Here is a 16,873-nt window from a genome sequence, read left to right on the forward strand (position 1 = left end):
TCAGTAAGGCAACAGGACGTACACACAACAACCGTAATGGAAAGCCTTATTGTATTTTTTAATCTTTGTTAAATAAGTTTATAAGATGATATATTTAAAAAAAGTGTTTAGGCCTTCTCAGAGTCTTTATATCATTTTCTTAACGTTCATATGAGACAGGAGAATGTTGTTTTTTATTATACGGCACTAAAATCTATCTGACAATAATCCAATAATCAAAATACAAATACAAGGGAAATATTAATCATCGAAAATGTAATTGATAAGAGTCAAACTCAGGTCAGTCTGGGAAAGTTTTATACTGTAAGTACTTTGTTTTCAGACCTACTTGTTTAGATGCATATCATTCTTGTTATATAATGCAACTCAATCACTGTGAAGCGAAAGATCATAAAATAAATGTATTCGTGTGCATGTTTTTCTGGGTGCATGTAAGTGCGTGCTGCATTCATCACTCCAGGGGAATGGGACTAAGTGCTTGTCACTCTTCACCTTTTTTGCCTCTTACCAGGAACAGAACTCTGGATGTTCCATGAGCTGCAATTTACACAATCTTTGGAAAGCTGCAGATGGTTACTGGATTTAAAAAAAAAAAAGAAAGAAAAAAAAGGTTTAGTCACGCAATGATCAGCACATTTCCTTTGTGTTGTTAATCAAGCCTTAAACTTCCAGAGAATTGCAGAGTGGAGGCAAGGCTTCTAGGAAATGAATTATTTGTTGGACATTACGGTAACATTTTCTTCATTGTCTACTGGTTTATCCTTGCGTGATATAATTATATATCTATCTATATATAGATATATAATTATTAATTATGAGCAAGATTATTTTAGTGGCCGTTCCTATCAGAGAAACAGTAATTCTATCACTTACATGCCGGCAAATCCTTACATTGTGAAGTGCTTGTAGGAGGTAATCAAGTTTTTTATTGACATTTATTCCCAGAAAATTAATAAATGGAGATATAAGTGACATTCTTTCAGTGTGTGTGTGTGTGTGTGTGTGTGTGGATACTTGGTAAAGTAATGGGTTCACACATTGTGTGAATTCGTCTTGCTTGATCCCCTGAGGAGCTGCAGCCAAAGATCATATGATTGTCTAAAGGTTTTTGCACAAGATCTGTGTCATCCAGCAGCCAGTGGTGAACACAACAGGCATGCGAATCAGGACAAATACTATGGGCAGACTCACTGGAGAGAACTTCACGTAAAGGTTGCTTGTTTTATTGAATCCAACAACCCAAATAATTTTACTTTATTTTGGAGAGGATTGGATATCTCTATAAATCTGATTGAATTGGGAGAAGAGTGCTTTTTTTCTTTTCTTTTTTTAAACGTGTTGGCCAATTGCCCATTCATATTGACAAAACAGCCCAACTGGGAGTGAGTCATAATCTGATCAACCATTCACCCAGACTAAATTGTTCATTTCAACAACTTCAAAGAAAGACATGCCCAATCAAAGCAACGATGGTGTTCGAGACTAAATGGTTTCCAATCGTTGCAGGGCTACATTTTATTTGTATGCATGTTTTCTTTCGTTTCATGTGTGAACATTTCATGAATATTTCATTAGATCTACTCTGGGAGAAACAAAACAAGCTGGTGGTGCCACATTGCTCATACTAAGCATGTTGTCCGTGTGTATGTGTGTGTGTGAAGACCTACAGACTTTCTACATATTTACAAATGAAGAAGATACAAAAGAAATACCGCTTCATACGCTAACATCTATAGCCAGGGGACATATGTAAATAAGGTGGCACACCAACGGGAATCTCTCAAAAAGATAAAAACGCTTTATGAATGTATTATGACAGCGAGGCCAGCCCAGCTCATCACAAACATTCCCATCGTGTTCATCACATGTCTTTACCCTCTGACAACTGTTTTTTTTAATATATGTTCTTTCCTTCATGCTAAATGTAAACTAAACACCGGCCAGAGCATGCAATTAGCATTGACAAAGGCCCAGAGCATTTTTTAGATGTTTATCTTATCTTGACAAAAACCCATGACACTGGAGCCATGTGACAGCCCACTATCAACTGTGAACCAGACAGGGGAGGCTACTGTTTCATTTTTGTTGCTTCACTTTTTTTCCCCTCTGGATTTGTGGTTGGCTGTGACAATAACAGTTGCTTTTACTGTCTCGGTTGAACATGACATAAACACGTTTATGTCTGTGTAACTGAGACCCACACGTGTCTGCAGTAGATGGGCATCTTACATTATAACATGTGTGGTCTGACATCTGTGGGAAACCAGACTGATAGTCCATATACTGGTACATAAAACTATTTAAATACGTGTGGAAATGATACACTATATGGGTCCTCTACCAGAGCCCAAGGGTTCTGCTTTGTATCTTAATTGTTCTAAGGACTTTTGTGGCCAGAGACCTCAGAAGTTGTTCCTGAAAACTCTCCCAATTTGGCAGTTATAAGCCTTAGTGCTCCTATCACCACTGGGACCTTTCCTCACTTGGAATTGCAACATCTCTCACTACTGCCCTCTTCTTGTTAAAACCTGGCGTCTTTCATCTTGACCCTGGGACCTCCAGTCCATACTTGGCACAGATGTTTCTGTAAATGATTCCAGCCACTTGGTTGTGGCGTTCCATGTGCACCTTCCCAGTCGGCATCTTGAGGTGCCGCACTGTCTCAGTCGCCTCTTTACACAGCTTACACCTGCAATCCTGTCTGGTGTGATAGACTCCAACCTCTACTGACGAGGTACATAAGACCTGCTCCAGTGAGGCCATGATTAGCACCTCTGAGCTGTCTTTCAGTCCAGCCTGCTCAAGCCATTGGTATGTTTTTCCCCCCGATATCAGCCACTTCTTAAATTTGTTAGCGGAACATGCCATGTAGGGCCTTGTCCTTCCATGTTTCCTCCTCCTCATGGCTCCTCTTGGCTGTCAGTTGCCAGAGGCAGTCACTTAGCAGGTCATCACTTGGGGCCATCATCCTGATGTATTCCTGGATGGTGGTCGTTTCATCCTGGATATTGGCTTTGATGCTCACTAGTCCTCTGCCTCCGTCCGTCCGCTTTAGGTACATCCCCAGAATGCTGGACTTAAAGGTGAAACCCTCTGTACATAGTGAAGAGCTGTCTTGTCTTGATATTAGATGTCTACCTCTTCCTTTGGATCTTGTTCCGAACATTCAGCTGACTCTTGAGGACCTGTCTTACTCAGTGTACGTATTTATATTTATTAGCCGTCTTGCACATCTACCATGTTGTGCATAGACAGATCCATTGCTTGGGTCTGTCTTCTGCCACTGTGTATACTGCATATACTTTGTATATATAGCGCTGGGTGCTATATACACACATAGGTGGTGTTGATGAATTAAACAGCCAAGTACACATTGGCATCAAGAGCTTACACAGCAGGCTAATACAGCACCACCTGAACAAAAACACATTAAAAAATAAAATTTGGCAGTGAAACGGAACACATTGAATGTGATTCTAGAGGGAAATTGAGTGAAAAAATATTCATATAGACCACACGGTTTCTGTTCATCACCCTTAAAATGACACAGGAAAGAAAACCCACAACAGCTGCGTTGCCGTGCACCTTTGATACCCGTGCAGGGATACAAGGAGTGAGCATCCCCCCTTAAACACAAAAACACTTTTAACTAAATGCTGTCTCCTGCAGATACCACCAGTGCACACATAGAACATGAAGAAGCTCTAAGCTACCATTTCTCTCTCCCTGTACCTGAGGTGAGCAACAACAACTTAATTCTCTCACAAAGGAGGAACGATGATCCTCCTAGAAATCTGTGCACACTCCTTAATGCTCTCATCAAATAACTCAGCGTGACAGGTAATTACGCTCCTCACTTTAATGAGTCCTCATCAGGACTGATGGGACAAATGCATAAAGACTAAAGAAGAGTCTGTTCAGTCACCAAAATAACATTAACTCACAAACACTCAAAGCTTTTTTTTGACCTGTAGTAAAAAAAAATGTACACTGTGTGTCACCTACTGGGCATGATCTTTGGAGTTTCAGAGGGAAATTAGATTGTGGCCAAGAAATAGTCTCATTCATAACACTCTTGTAAAACTGCAAAATGTGACTGAGGTCAGCTGCTTCCTTCTCTTTCCAGTCTTTATATGGTCAGACAACGGGCTGTACATTCACCAGCCACTTTATTAGCTGCGCCTGTTTTACTGCCTGTAAATGCAAATTTCTAATCAGCCATTCACATGGCATGTACACATGGTCAAGAGGACCTGCTGGAGGTCAAAGCATCAGAGTGGGTACGAAAGTTGCTATATGGGACTTTGAAAGTGACTGTTGGTGCCGGATGGACTTGTCTGAGTATTTCAGAAATCTGAGTTTTTAAAGAATATGGTTTGTCTGGGAGAAAATGCCTTGTTGATGGCAGAGATCAGGGGAGACTCTGATGACTTGTTAAAACCTAGTCTTTGAACACACAAAACACAAACCTTGAAGCAGACGGACTGCTGCAGCAGAAAACTACACCAGGTTCCACTTCTGCCACCTTATTAGGTCCCCTGTAAACCGAATCAAGTGGCTGGAGAGTGTATATTTTGCACCTTATATTGTATATAGGCTGGCTGTATACTGCACTTTGGGTTGACGGCTTCTTCTTTTTAATTTACAAGCTGCTAAATGTAGAGCTGCTAAACTGTGTTTCATGTTCCTGCAACAGTGACACTAAAGATCTATTCTATTCTATATTTACTGTAGGCTAGTGGTGTCAGGTTTTTTTTTTAATAGATTAAATCAATAATCATATAAAAAACAACAACATATATTTGGGAATGTGCAGCATTTAAACTCCATTGACATGATAGCCAAACTTGACAAAGAGTCATTTGTAATGCTGTGGTCAAAATACAATTGTTTTGCATTATCTGTCAAAAATGGGCTAATTTGCGTTCATTGTGATACATTTAACCTTTTGGCTGCTTGTGCTATTAAATCAGCACATGAGAGGAAAATTACAGTAATATAAATGTTCACAGATTAGGTTTTTTGTCACAAAATGTACAACTTTCAACATTACAAATGGAATATTTACAGGGTCAGACAGATAGATAGATAGATGGATATATCGATAGATACTTTATTGATTCCTCATGGGGGAAATTCACATTGTCCAGCTCTTGACAAATGAGTATGACACGAATAATATGGTGAATATTCTACCAATTTTGAAAAAAACTATTTCTGAAGGAAGACAAATCCTCCTGAAATACAGTATGTAGTGGGTCTCACTACCACCATGAGTTGTAGTCACAGCTCGTGTAGCCACAGTTGACTTGTTCACAACTTGAAATAAACTTGAATCAATGACTGCATACATAATACGAACATAAAGAGTCCAGTTCTTCTCAGGCCCATGTGACCCACGTCCCCTGCGCTGCCCAACTCAATGTACCTCAGGTCCCGCATATAAAGGGAAAAGCATGATTACAAAGTAGCCTCAGCTGTGCCAGTTAACTCACCTGAGACTCTGCATGAGCCACCGTCACACCTCCACTCCCTCATGCAGCTGACTGCCAGCCACGACAACCCCCCCGCCCTCCCCTCCCCTCCACAGAGGGGTTACACAATGAAGAGATAAATTAAACTTTCAAGGAAGCACTTCAGAATAATGCTGTTTGTCACATGGTGAACACATGCATTATCCTGACTGTTTCAGTGAACAAGCTGTTATTGTCCGATATGACCCTCAACATCATTTTGCTGAAAAGACGTTTCCAGCACAATTCTTACATGCATCCTTTGCAGTGATATCAAGTCAGTCTTTGATCTTAGGCTTGTATTATTATATATGTAAAAAAAAAAGAAAAAAGAATCAAGCAAATATTCCTCGTCCATGTACTGATTTTAAGGCGTTTCCGTTTGTGACCTGCCGTAGACTCAATTCCGTGCCTGTTCTTCTTGACTGTTTTTACTCCTCTGATGCCACCATATCCTGATGTGTTCCAGCCTTTACGAGCCGCCTGAGGCCAGTGTGGTTTGCACATAATCACATAATGGGCACTAACATATTGTGGGACTGTTACAATTAAGTAGACCAGGACTCTGCTATCAAAAAAAAAGTAGCTTACACATATTTAAGATCTTAAAAAACAACAAGCAAGGTTTTAGTACATGAATATAAAAAATACATATTATTATGAAATCACACCATTCTCACATGAATCGAATAAGCCGATCAGCTCCACACAACCCTCTCTGTATTTCTCAGTATAGCAGCGTTAACATCTCATGCTGTTGCCTGCTGACTGGGCTACACACAGGAAGTAATGTGTATGTCCTTGTATGTCACGTCAGATGGAGGCATCAGCAACATTGCACGAGTAAAGGGAGTCGGTTGGAGGTTGGTGTGTGACTGAAAATACAAAGACGTATCCACAAAAAGTTCCAGAAATGAACAACAAGACCCAGCTGCACGCTCCTGCTCTGCCACTGTATACACACAAGCTTCCTCAGTCAGGTCTGATAGTATTGCTTGCAAGAGGCTGTTTTCAGATGAAGGATGCAGCATTGTTACATCACTTCTGTTCAAGCAGACCAAACAGAGGCAGAATAATAACATCATCAAACAACAAAATAAAGTTACACATTGTAGCTTTAAATTGGCTCCATTAAGATGTTTAGGACTGTTTTAGGTTAGAGGTTTTTTTTATTTATTAATTTTTTTTAAATAGTACCCTCCTTCACATTCGCACATTCATTCTCAGGAACTATCCAGAACAAGCCCCAGCCTCCATTTTCGTCCACTGAGGAAACTCATTTTCCTGCCCCACACTAGAGGATAATTGGCCAGATTTCAATCCCAATCTGATTTGAACAGATTATCTAGTCAAATGATCCTGTAGTGTGAGGGATTAACAGACACGATTTTAGCCAAGTGGATTCCGTCTTCTCAGCCATGACTTCATCCACAGTTGTTCTGAGTTTCTCAGCACAAAACATCAAACACACTGACAATGCTGATAGGTCGCCTCCATGTCTATTTATATTCTTAAGTCACGTTAAATCATGCAGGTTCCTGGAATCCCCTCTTTGAAATGGGTTGATTAAATGCCAAGTGTGTGGTCCTGAGTCTGGACTGGATTGTCTAGTCTGTATTTTCTCAGGATTGGGTTACAAGCTTTTTTTAAAAATCAAGTCAGATTTAAAAATCCTCGAGTGTGGATTTGCTGAAGGAAGCATGAGAAACACTGGTCAGATATGTGGCAACCAAAAGCCCAGATCCCCACAGTTTAAAAAAGCTGTGGCTCTTAACACAACTGTCTGTTGACCTTACAAATGGCAGAGCAATAACATTATTCACGACTAATATTTTCATATAAAGTTGCATGCAAGTGCCCACTAACAATCATGTAATCATATCAAGCATGGACAGACTGACAGTACTGCATTTCTCAGAAGGAACCCTTGAGACAAACATGCTGTTAAAAAGACATCTTCTGTGTGCTTGAAATGTCTCAGAAGTCCAAAAGTGTTTAAACGTGACTTCAACATTCCCACCCCATTTATTTCTCAGTTGCTGAAGATGAAAGGTTCGACTGTAACGACAACAAAAAGAGGTCCTGTTGTCTTTCAAATTTAACATTCCACAACTGCGGCAACCCTTTGAGTCCCGCCATGGTACAACTGTAGTGGCGGATCATTATTCCATCACCATCACTTTCCAGCCTTAACTGGAAAATAAGCAAGTTAACTCTTCCCAGATGAAAATACCACAGTGGGTCCAACTTCCAAAGTGTCAAATCTCTGGGGGCAACTCTGGAAAAGATTCCAACCTCCTTTTTAGGTAATTCTTTAAAAAGGGTTTCCTTTTTCATGGCTTCATCATCTGAAATCAGCTGTTTGAATAAACTACTTATTTGTTCAGCAATAATAATGGCCTCGTTATTACTGTGATTGTTTTAAACAATTACTAAATAATGTCTGTTAAAATGTTGGGAACAAATAAGTATAGTTTGTAACCTCTTCAGAACGAGGCCATTATCCTACGCAATCATCTCTTAGGTTGTGCGGCGATTTGTTTTTAGAAATAGACACACAGACTATTATGATCCTATTTGTTTAGTCCAATGTGTTCTAACGTGAGCACATTAGCACTAGTTCAGCTGACAATGATGGGGAAGTTTTGTAAATAGACAATATGTTCATAAACTAAGTACATTATGACAACGTGGAATTTTTAATACAACAGCACTGGATGAAAAAGGTCACAACAGCTGTTACAATTGATCCTGGGGGGGGACATGAGTGTTTGTGTCAAATGTCACTGCCATTCACTGTTGGCGATACCTTGTAGCAATAAATACATACAGTATATGCCATGAAGAATGTATTTGCCATGGGTAAGAAGGTTTTTTTCCCCAGTGATTGTGTGACAATCAGCCTCTGGCAACAGGAAAAACCATCCATATATTAATCACTTCAGAAGGTGCAGACCACTTCATTCTCCAGTCAAATGTTTTGTAGATTTAATGTGAAATTAAATAAATGTTTGATTATTCACACGGTTAATCTCCAGCCACAACTATATAAGCAATGAAATTGAAAATACACATTTACAAAGGATCTTCAGCTGTGGGGTTTTTTTTTGCCCTTGAAATGTTTTTTTTTTTAACTTGACTGGAGGCAACTTTTTGAAGTGAATGAACTGGGGACAGCATAAAGACACACACAGCTGGAGCTGCTGCCGAAGTCTGAATACCTTGTACAGAATTTGTGGCCATTCCGTGTTTACTTTGTCATAATTGTGTTTTCCGGGCCTCTTTTGCATTTTTGCCTCAAGAACAAGGCATTTATGTCCACAGGATGTCCAAACTAAGCTGATAAACTACAAATGAAGAGCACAAATGTTACTCCCACGCTCTCTCGACAGAGCTGAGATGAAAAAGCTCAGTGAAGCAGGTTAACGGTGCAGGTTCTGCACCAGATGGAAAAGACACAAAGTGCATTGAATATGAAAGCTGGTGTGAAAATAATGGCATTATTTTGCACAGCATTGGAGCAAAAAAAGGAGCCATCACAGAGAATGAAGAAACAATTCCTGAGGTCGACATGAGGTAAGCCTCAGTATATTCTCTGTGACCTGTGGTCAGCAGCACAGCTGGCTCTGCTCAGCTGCTTCAAACTCAGCCCCTGTCCCAGCTCTTATGATATCAGAAATAAAACTATGCAGGAAAAATCACACCATGGTCACAAGGTCACACAGCAGCCTTGAGGGTATTCACCAATAAAAAAAATGTAAAAGTTGATGATGGAGATACAGTATCGTCCCATATTCTTGGAGATGAAACTAAGTGTGATATAGAGAAAACAAATGGGATTTGAAAAAACTAAACAAAACAGGGCATAAGGAGTATGAGTTTTAACTTCAATACAAATGACCCAGAACCCCTTTCTTGAGTAACCTTAACTGCTCCTTGAGATTTCACCTTTGAAGCCTTCAAAGTTTACTTAAAGAGACCAGCCCATGTTAAAGATTTAGTTTACTAATTAAGTTTAAGTTAGTTACTGTGTACATTTTATTATTAAATTGTCACGATACTTTGTTTGAACATGGCAGCTTATGTCACGCTCACATGTATCACGATAAATTCACACTTAGCCTAAAACATTCAGTAAATCAAGTTTACTGATCCACTGATTCGACTTTACAGCGAAAGAACACAAGTACACATCATGGCTCTTTTTTTCTCTCAGCACACCCCGGGGGTGAGGGGGTGAGGGGGGGCAGCTCTTCTTCTATTATGACACAACAAATGATCTTTGAAGGGAGGGAACTACAGTCCGCTGAGGCGCACACCGCTGTGTAAAGCGCACAGCAAAAGCGCACGGTTCATACTCTGCTACAGTTTGGATCTAGAGACTCTCTTTGCTTATATAAGCAGATTCTTATCCCAAATTACGAATTCTTTTTGTTCTAATTATTTTTTGAAACGTTGCATTTATACACTGGTGCGAGGTCAAGGGAGGAAAAGCATACGCGCTCTTGGAGAGTGCGTAAATTTGTTTTACGCATTTGCCAAAGTTTGGAGACGCAGGCGCCACCAGGAGAGCGCGCACTAAATTCAACCGCCCCGCGGCGACTGTTAAGAGGACCTGAAGATGAATGACACGGGCATCTTTTGCAAAGACAACCAAACAGACAACCTGACAGACCCGTCATGTCTGAACGCCACGCGCCAAACGTTCAGCCACATCGACATCACCACTTTCATGCACATATTCCCCTCCATCTACGGCATCCTGTGCTTAGTTGGAGTTATAGCCAACGGACTGGTCATCTACGCGGTGGCCGCGTGCAAGAAGAAGATGGTGTCCGACATCTACGTGCTCAACCTGGCGATAGCGGACATGCTCTTCTTGCTCGTGATGCCTTTCAACATCCACCAGCTGGTCAGAGACACACAGTGGGTCTTCGGAAACTTTATGTGCAAAGCAGTTGTGGTGGTGGACGTTGGCAACCAGTTCACCACCGTGGGAATTGTCACTGTGTTGTGCATTGATCGGTAAGTGTTCGCCTGTGCAGTCACTTTGATTATTCTCCGTGTTAAAAAAAAAAAAAAAAAAAAAAAAAGTTATACAGTGTGGAAGAAAACTCTTAAAAGGACAATTAAACATAATTAAAAAAAACTACAATTATCAATGATAATAACAATAATAATAATAATAATAATAACAATACTAATAATACATCACTGTCCATAGTGTGATGTATTAGTCCATGAAGACATTACGTTCCTACCATAAATAATCTATGTGTCACTGGTGCTATAGTTACTGAGCTAATTCATTGAGCCAACAACAGGAGCTTACAGAAATGAAAAGCTTTTCTTTCTTTCATTCCCCCCCCCCCCCAAAAAGTGAAATGAAGAAAATAAGAAGGCAGCAAAAGCAGAGGCGGTATGGGAGGATGAGTCAGGACTCACATGTGCTACTGTTTCTTCTCAGCTGAGACTGACTGAAGACAGGGATACTCAGAAGTCAGTCACATTCGTGAAAGCTGGCCACTTCCAAGGCTTTTTTAACATTTTACATTTTATACATGACAATAGCTGCAGGATGTAAATCATCCAAGGCAGACTCGGTTACATTGTGCTGGGCATGTGCTGATGATTGAATCCTTTTCCATGACCAGGTCAGGAGAGAGGAGAGGAGAGCAAGAGGAGATGAGGAGCACGGCAGACAGATGAGACACTGGAGAGGTGAAGAAGAGGAGGGTGCTTGGTAGAATAGCGGTGACACCATTTTTTTCCCACAGTTCAAAATGAGCTTATGTCACACTTTGGCAGCAGAAGCTACAAGAACAAGGGGTTTTTTTTCTTCCAAATTAAGCAGAAGTAGAGGCATATGACTGCTTCATCGAAGTCAAGGCTCGTATAGTGGGGTTTACTCCTGCTGCTGAATAAGAAAACAAAAAAACAAAAGTTGAAAGTGAACACAATGTTAGAGTCTTAAATGAGAAAGGGGCCATTATTGGTTAGAAATTCAAAACTGTTTCTGCTTTCACGGTCTCAAGATCCTTCCAGCTCCTTTAATCACAGTCCGATGACCTACAAAATCAAAATCACATTAGTTGTTGTTTGTCCGCATTTAGTGGCACAGAGTCACAGTGAAAAAGTATTAAGGATCAACTTTAGATCCTGTTTCCAAAATCCCAGCCTGTTGAACGACATCTTTACATATTAGGCACATGTGTAGGGGTTTCATGGGATGTCAGGAGGTAAAGTGTTCACAGCAAACCTTTAATCAATCCTTCAGTGCAGATACTGTCAAAATAAACCCATATTTTAACTGGAATCTATGAGCTGGTCTTCAGTTTGCGTGGTTGATACAAGTGATTCCTCTGCAGATGTAGACACATTTAGAAATGCCGAGCACTTTTAGTAGGTTAGGGCTCACTTGAGTTCTTCTGACAGTGAGCCGTCACATCAGTATTCAACTTGACTGATCTGAGGGGGAAACACATCAGGAGGTCTGAAGCCTCGTATGGATTTCCACGTATTGATCCACCGGTCTAAATAAAACTATATTTATTTATATATCATCTCAGAACAGCAGCTTCCATCCACGAACACAATGTCAAAATGACTATAGTCTAAGATAATTGCAGATTACCAGGAAGTCGGGTACAAAATTGCCGCTGTCCCAATTGTTCACTCTCACGTCAAACCTCAGTGGGGAGGTCAGGAATAAACACAGAGCAGCTTATGACGTGTAGACAGCAACTGATAATTTGCTCCACCTAAGTGACACTGGCTGAATAATTTCCCCGCTAATGTCCCAAAGCCTTGGAGCAATTATGGATAGTTAAACTGAGCAGCTTCTCAAATTGTGCTCATTTTCCCTTGTCTAAATTGCACCAATTTATCACCGCATTCATCACTTCCCTGAGCACATAACAAAATGTGACTGTATATCTTTCATGCGGTCGTTGTTTTCATCGTTTCCTTGTCAAGGATAAAAATGACACTCTTGACACTGAATATTTGGCTTCTTCCTCCCAGATACATCGCTATTGTCCACCCCACCTCGGAGAAGAGGACCATCCACTGGACCATCATGATCAACACACTGGTGTGGCTGGGCAGCTACCTCCTCACTGTGCCGGTCATGATGTATGCCAGGGTTGAGCGCAGGCAGCACATGGAAGTCTGCATGATGGACCTGGATGGGCCTGAGGACATGTACTGGTACACGTTTTACCAGTCCATCCTTGGCTACATCATCCCACTCATCATCATCAGCACCTTCTACTCCCTCACCCTCTACCATGTTTTCAGCTCCATCCGCCGGGTGAAACGCAAGCAGTCCGTTTGGGCTAAAAGGGCCACCAAGATGGTCCTGATGGTTATCGCGTTGTTCCTGATTTGCTGGTCGCCCTACCATGTCATTCAAGTCATCAACCTGAGCAACAGAACGCCCACCATCCCCTTTGTCTACGCCTACCACATCAGCATCTGCCTCAGCTACTCTCACAGCTGCATCAACCCACTCATGCTGCTCATCTTCGCCCAGAACTACCGCGACCGCCTTTGTCGCAAAAACACGCTGAACTCCTCCCAGCACTCGTCCAAGCTCACAGTGGTCAAAACAGATGGTTCCAGTATAACCAGTAACCCCAACTACCGCTGCACTGTAGTGTAATGAGAAAGATGCGCCACTTTGTAGATAGAAGATATAAATGTTTTGCTGCTGTCCACAAAATGAAGTCGCTTGGTGTTGCCCGGGAAATGATATTGCCCAGCTGGTTCATAATTGAAAATGGATAGCGTACAAGGAAAACTGGTTGCAAAGCATGAGCAGCAATATTACACATGACTGAAAGAAAAGAAATACAGTTTATATCAAAGGGTTTTTAAGAAAAAATACTAAGAAAAAAGTCTGAGCTGGGGAATTCCAGCGCTGACTTTACAAGATGCACAGAGGAGGGTTGGACTCCGAGGAGCGACTCGGGTGCGTCTCTTTTGGGAGAATGGGAGCTTTCATTAACCTTTGTCGACCGTTGGCTACATGCAGCGTCGTGCTGGTCAGTCAGAACACTGAAGGGCAGCTTGTGACATCTGTCATAAGCAAACATTCAAGCATTGAGGCCTCGAACATTATTAGCCAGCTCTGACAGCTGGTGGAGAAATCCAATTTCGCTTCTTAGCTCTAAGATTTTTGAAATGGGAAACGCTAAGCTCCACAAAGTGCGACGCCTTCAATCTGAACACTCGTGACCTGTGGCAAAAAAATAATTATTGCTGCCACTTTCTAATAAGGAACCCTCTGAGGGGCTTTTAAGGTATAACAAATGGATTTATTATGGTTAATACATTTTGCAGTAACACCTAATTGGTGCATCATGAGCAATTAATATAATACATTATGTTGTTTTAAATTGCTCAAAATCCCATTAGCTGGTGTTTGTACTTTCTCCTTTTATATATTGCCATTAGAAATGTTGATGATAAGCTCTATATCAATGATAATTCCGTTCAATTTAAAATGTTTAGTCTGCCTTTAGTCAGTATTGTCAGTGATGATGATGAGGATTATTATTATGATGGTTTTTAGTAGTTGTCTGGTCACTGGTCAATCAAAACACCAATTTTTCTACTTGGACCGATCAATCAATAATTTCGTTGTTAACCATAAATAATGCCATTAAAACCACTTTGAACCATATAATTAGTAAATGGATTTAAATACTATATGACGCACTGATGGAAAAACCACATGGTTGTAGTGATTTTGTGGTGGTCAAATATTAGACTGACATTTTTACCATCAACATGTCCTTTGTCATAGGCTGTTATTAACACTTTTGTGACTGTCGCCACCGAGTATTTCACAAATCGCACCAAATAAGTGACACATTGTCTTTGCCTAATAACGCGGCTGAAACATTAGCACACAGAAATGTGTGTGCCGTAAATATAGTTGCTCACCATGAGCATTAAACCAACCAGAACGGCACGTTTCATTAGTCTAATTGCTGGAAAATTCAGCATAAAACACCAGCGACTGCTTTAGACCCAATGGCTCACCAAAGACTAACTTTGTTTATCAGGCTTGTGGGAGTGCAGTTGTTCCCAGCGGATATGTTACAAACTCCATGGATATTTTACAAAATAATAAATACAGTATTAGATTCCTCAGTGTTTTCTTCCATCCGTGTGTATTTCTCTAAGGAAACCCCCACGATCACACTGGGGTCACCTAAACAAGGATATATAAAAAAAAAGAGTGGACAATAACAAACCCACAGGTTTATTACTTGGTGAAACTGGTAAAAAACAAACAAATAATACATACATTTAGTTGTCTTAATTTGCAGAATACTGCGGTTCTACTGTCCTGTTTAATGTACAGTCTACCTCAGATTGTGACTGTTGTTTTTGTATTTAATTTCACGATTTCCAGAGTGCGCAGTCTGACCTGAGAGTCTTTAAAACACATTTCTTGCATGATGACACAGAGCAGAAAAACAGTGAGAGTGTGAAAAAACAACATCACAACACGGGTATCGATATCGTGTCTTTTCTTTTTTTTTTCCTTAATGGACAGCAAGAGGCAACGGACAAGAAGATGATATTTGATTATGGTTATATGTTTGCAGTGACGTTGGAGCACTCAATGTGATATACAGTGTGTCCTGTACATAAATCACATGCTCATACTCTCAAGCACATGTGCAACACGCTGTCATACAGTATTTAGTTCTTCTGTGTGTTACGTGCAAAGATCGTAGGCATTGTTGAACGTCGACGAAGGCTGGAACACCAGCGAACTGGGCCCCAGGGTGGTAGCTTCACTTTGTGGAAGGAACTTATTTTCAATTCATATTTGCCACTAATGCACACTAAACCGAACTGACAAGCGCCAAAGAGAGACTCTAGCCCGTGATCTGGAGGCCCTAAAGTAGCCCTCCAGTCATTCAGGATCACACTGGTGCATCGGGACATAAGAGAGGGCTTTGTCACTTGAACACACATTTATTGTTTTGGGGGATTTTTTTTATTTTGATTTACTTTCTTCTACTCACAGGTTGTGAAGATATAGTAAAATGACCTTAATGTGTAAAAGTGGTGGAATTCCCCTTAAACGTTATAGGTGATATTATATTTTCAAAATAAGTATTTCTTAATATAGTGAATTGTACACAAAATGGTCACAAAATAACTGAAGGACAGGTGTTATTTTTGCTCTTGAGCCTCACAGAGTGTTAATGCAGCCTGGCTGCTATTGTCTTTTTCACTGTTTGGTATTGTTGAATTGTTGTCACCCTTTTATGATGTTGCAGTTACGGTGACTGTATCCACAGGCCAATGAAATCATTTAAAGATCATGTGGTTGTTGTTTAAAACCAGTATATGAGTTGTATCTGAATGTTATTGTTTGTAAAGAGTCTTGTACACGATACTCATGTCACTTCAGTGGTTTCCTGGTTGGTGTCATTGGAAAGGCTGCAGCCTGATGCGTGTGATGGTCACTCATTTAAAAAACGTGTCACACAAACGGGTGTCTGGAGACTACTTTTTATTTCCATTTAATTCATCACTGCAATTATTTTGATGATTCTATCGACCATAAAGAATATCCTCGCTAAGATTCATGTTTTTACTCAGTGATTGGTGCAGTCGTGATATTCAGGATTTATCTTCAAAGGCCCTAACCCACATCAAACAACTTGGCTTTATTGTTTGCGGTGTTTCCTCATAACATTTCATTATTTATGACTGTAGGAGGCTGCTTGAGGGATGCCAGGTGAAGCAGAAGGAATGGCTGCATGAAAACAAATGATTAATATGGTGTGGGAGTTAATTTGACTGAGGTCTGTATGAGGGTTGACAGCAGAAACTGTTTCAGAGCCACAAACCATCCACTTTTATCACGGCGGATGAGACGTCAACCTCAGCCACCGTTCATGTTTGATTCTCATGTCAGTAATTGCATATTCAGGCGGCAAAAGACTTGCATAAATAAATGAATACACCTTGAAGTCGCAATGTGCGAGCGGTTTTCTAATAAATACATTTGTATATGGATTTTTATTTCCATAGCAAAGCCAAATTACTCTCGGGATACAACATGTGTTGTAATTGTATTGCAAAACTTGTGAGTAGTAGTAGTGAGAGAAAATTATCACGGTGGCATAGAATACAACCGCATTTGAGGAGAGTGTTGTGTGTATATGAACAGTACTTGTACAGTACATTTACAGTAGGACATTTCTGAACTATGGAGAGGTCTGTGGTGTGATGATGTTATATCTCATCCATCCTTTCAACCGGCAATTGAGTCCACAATGTGACTCATAATAGAACACAGAAATCTCATCATTAATTCAAATCAGATG

The 16,873-nt window shown here is 40.5% G+C and overlaps 1 protein-coding gene across 1 annotated transcript; it reads left to right on the top strand.

The window, feature by feature from the left end:
- The first annotated feature begins 10,054 nt into the window (after positions 1 to 10,054).
- Positions 10,055 to 15,950, top strand: mchr2b (melanin concentrating hormone receptor 2b). Its single transcript, XM_058648971.1, has 2 exons — positions 10,055 to 10,538; positions 12,537 to 15,950. The coding sequence occupies exons 1-2, from the start codon at positions 10,135 to 10,137 to the stop codon at positions 13,174 to 13,176; spliced, it is 1,044 nt and encodes a 347-aa protein (XP_058504954.1). The 5' UTR covers positions 10,055 to 10,134; the 3' UTR covers positions 13,177 to 15,950.
- The last annotated feature ends 923 nt before the right edge of the window (positions 15,951 to 16,873 follow it).

Source organism: Solea solea, chromosome 14 (genome assembly GCF_958295425.1).
Source record: "Solea solea chromosome 14, fSolSol10.1, whole genome shotgun sequence".
Lineage (NCBI taxonomy): Eukaryota > Metazoa > Chordata > Actinopteri > Pleuronectiformes > Soleidae > Solea > Solea solea.

What these genes read in the sequence shown, in the direction of transcription:
- mchr2b (XM_058648971.1), top strand. Translation starts at nt 10,135, where the DNA reads ATGAATGACACGGGCATCTTTTGCAAAGACAACCAAACAGACAACCTG. An exon ending in ACTGTGTTGTGCATTGATCG is followed by an intron (nt 10,539 to 12,536) that starts GTAAGTGTTCGC and finishes TCTTCCTCCCAG; the next exon opens with ATACATCGCTATTGTCCACC.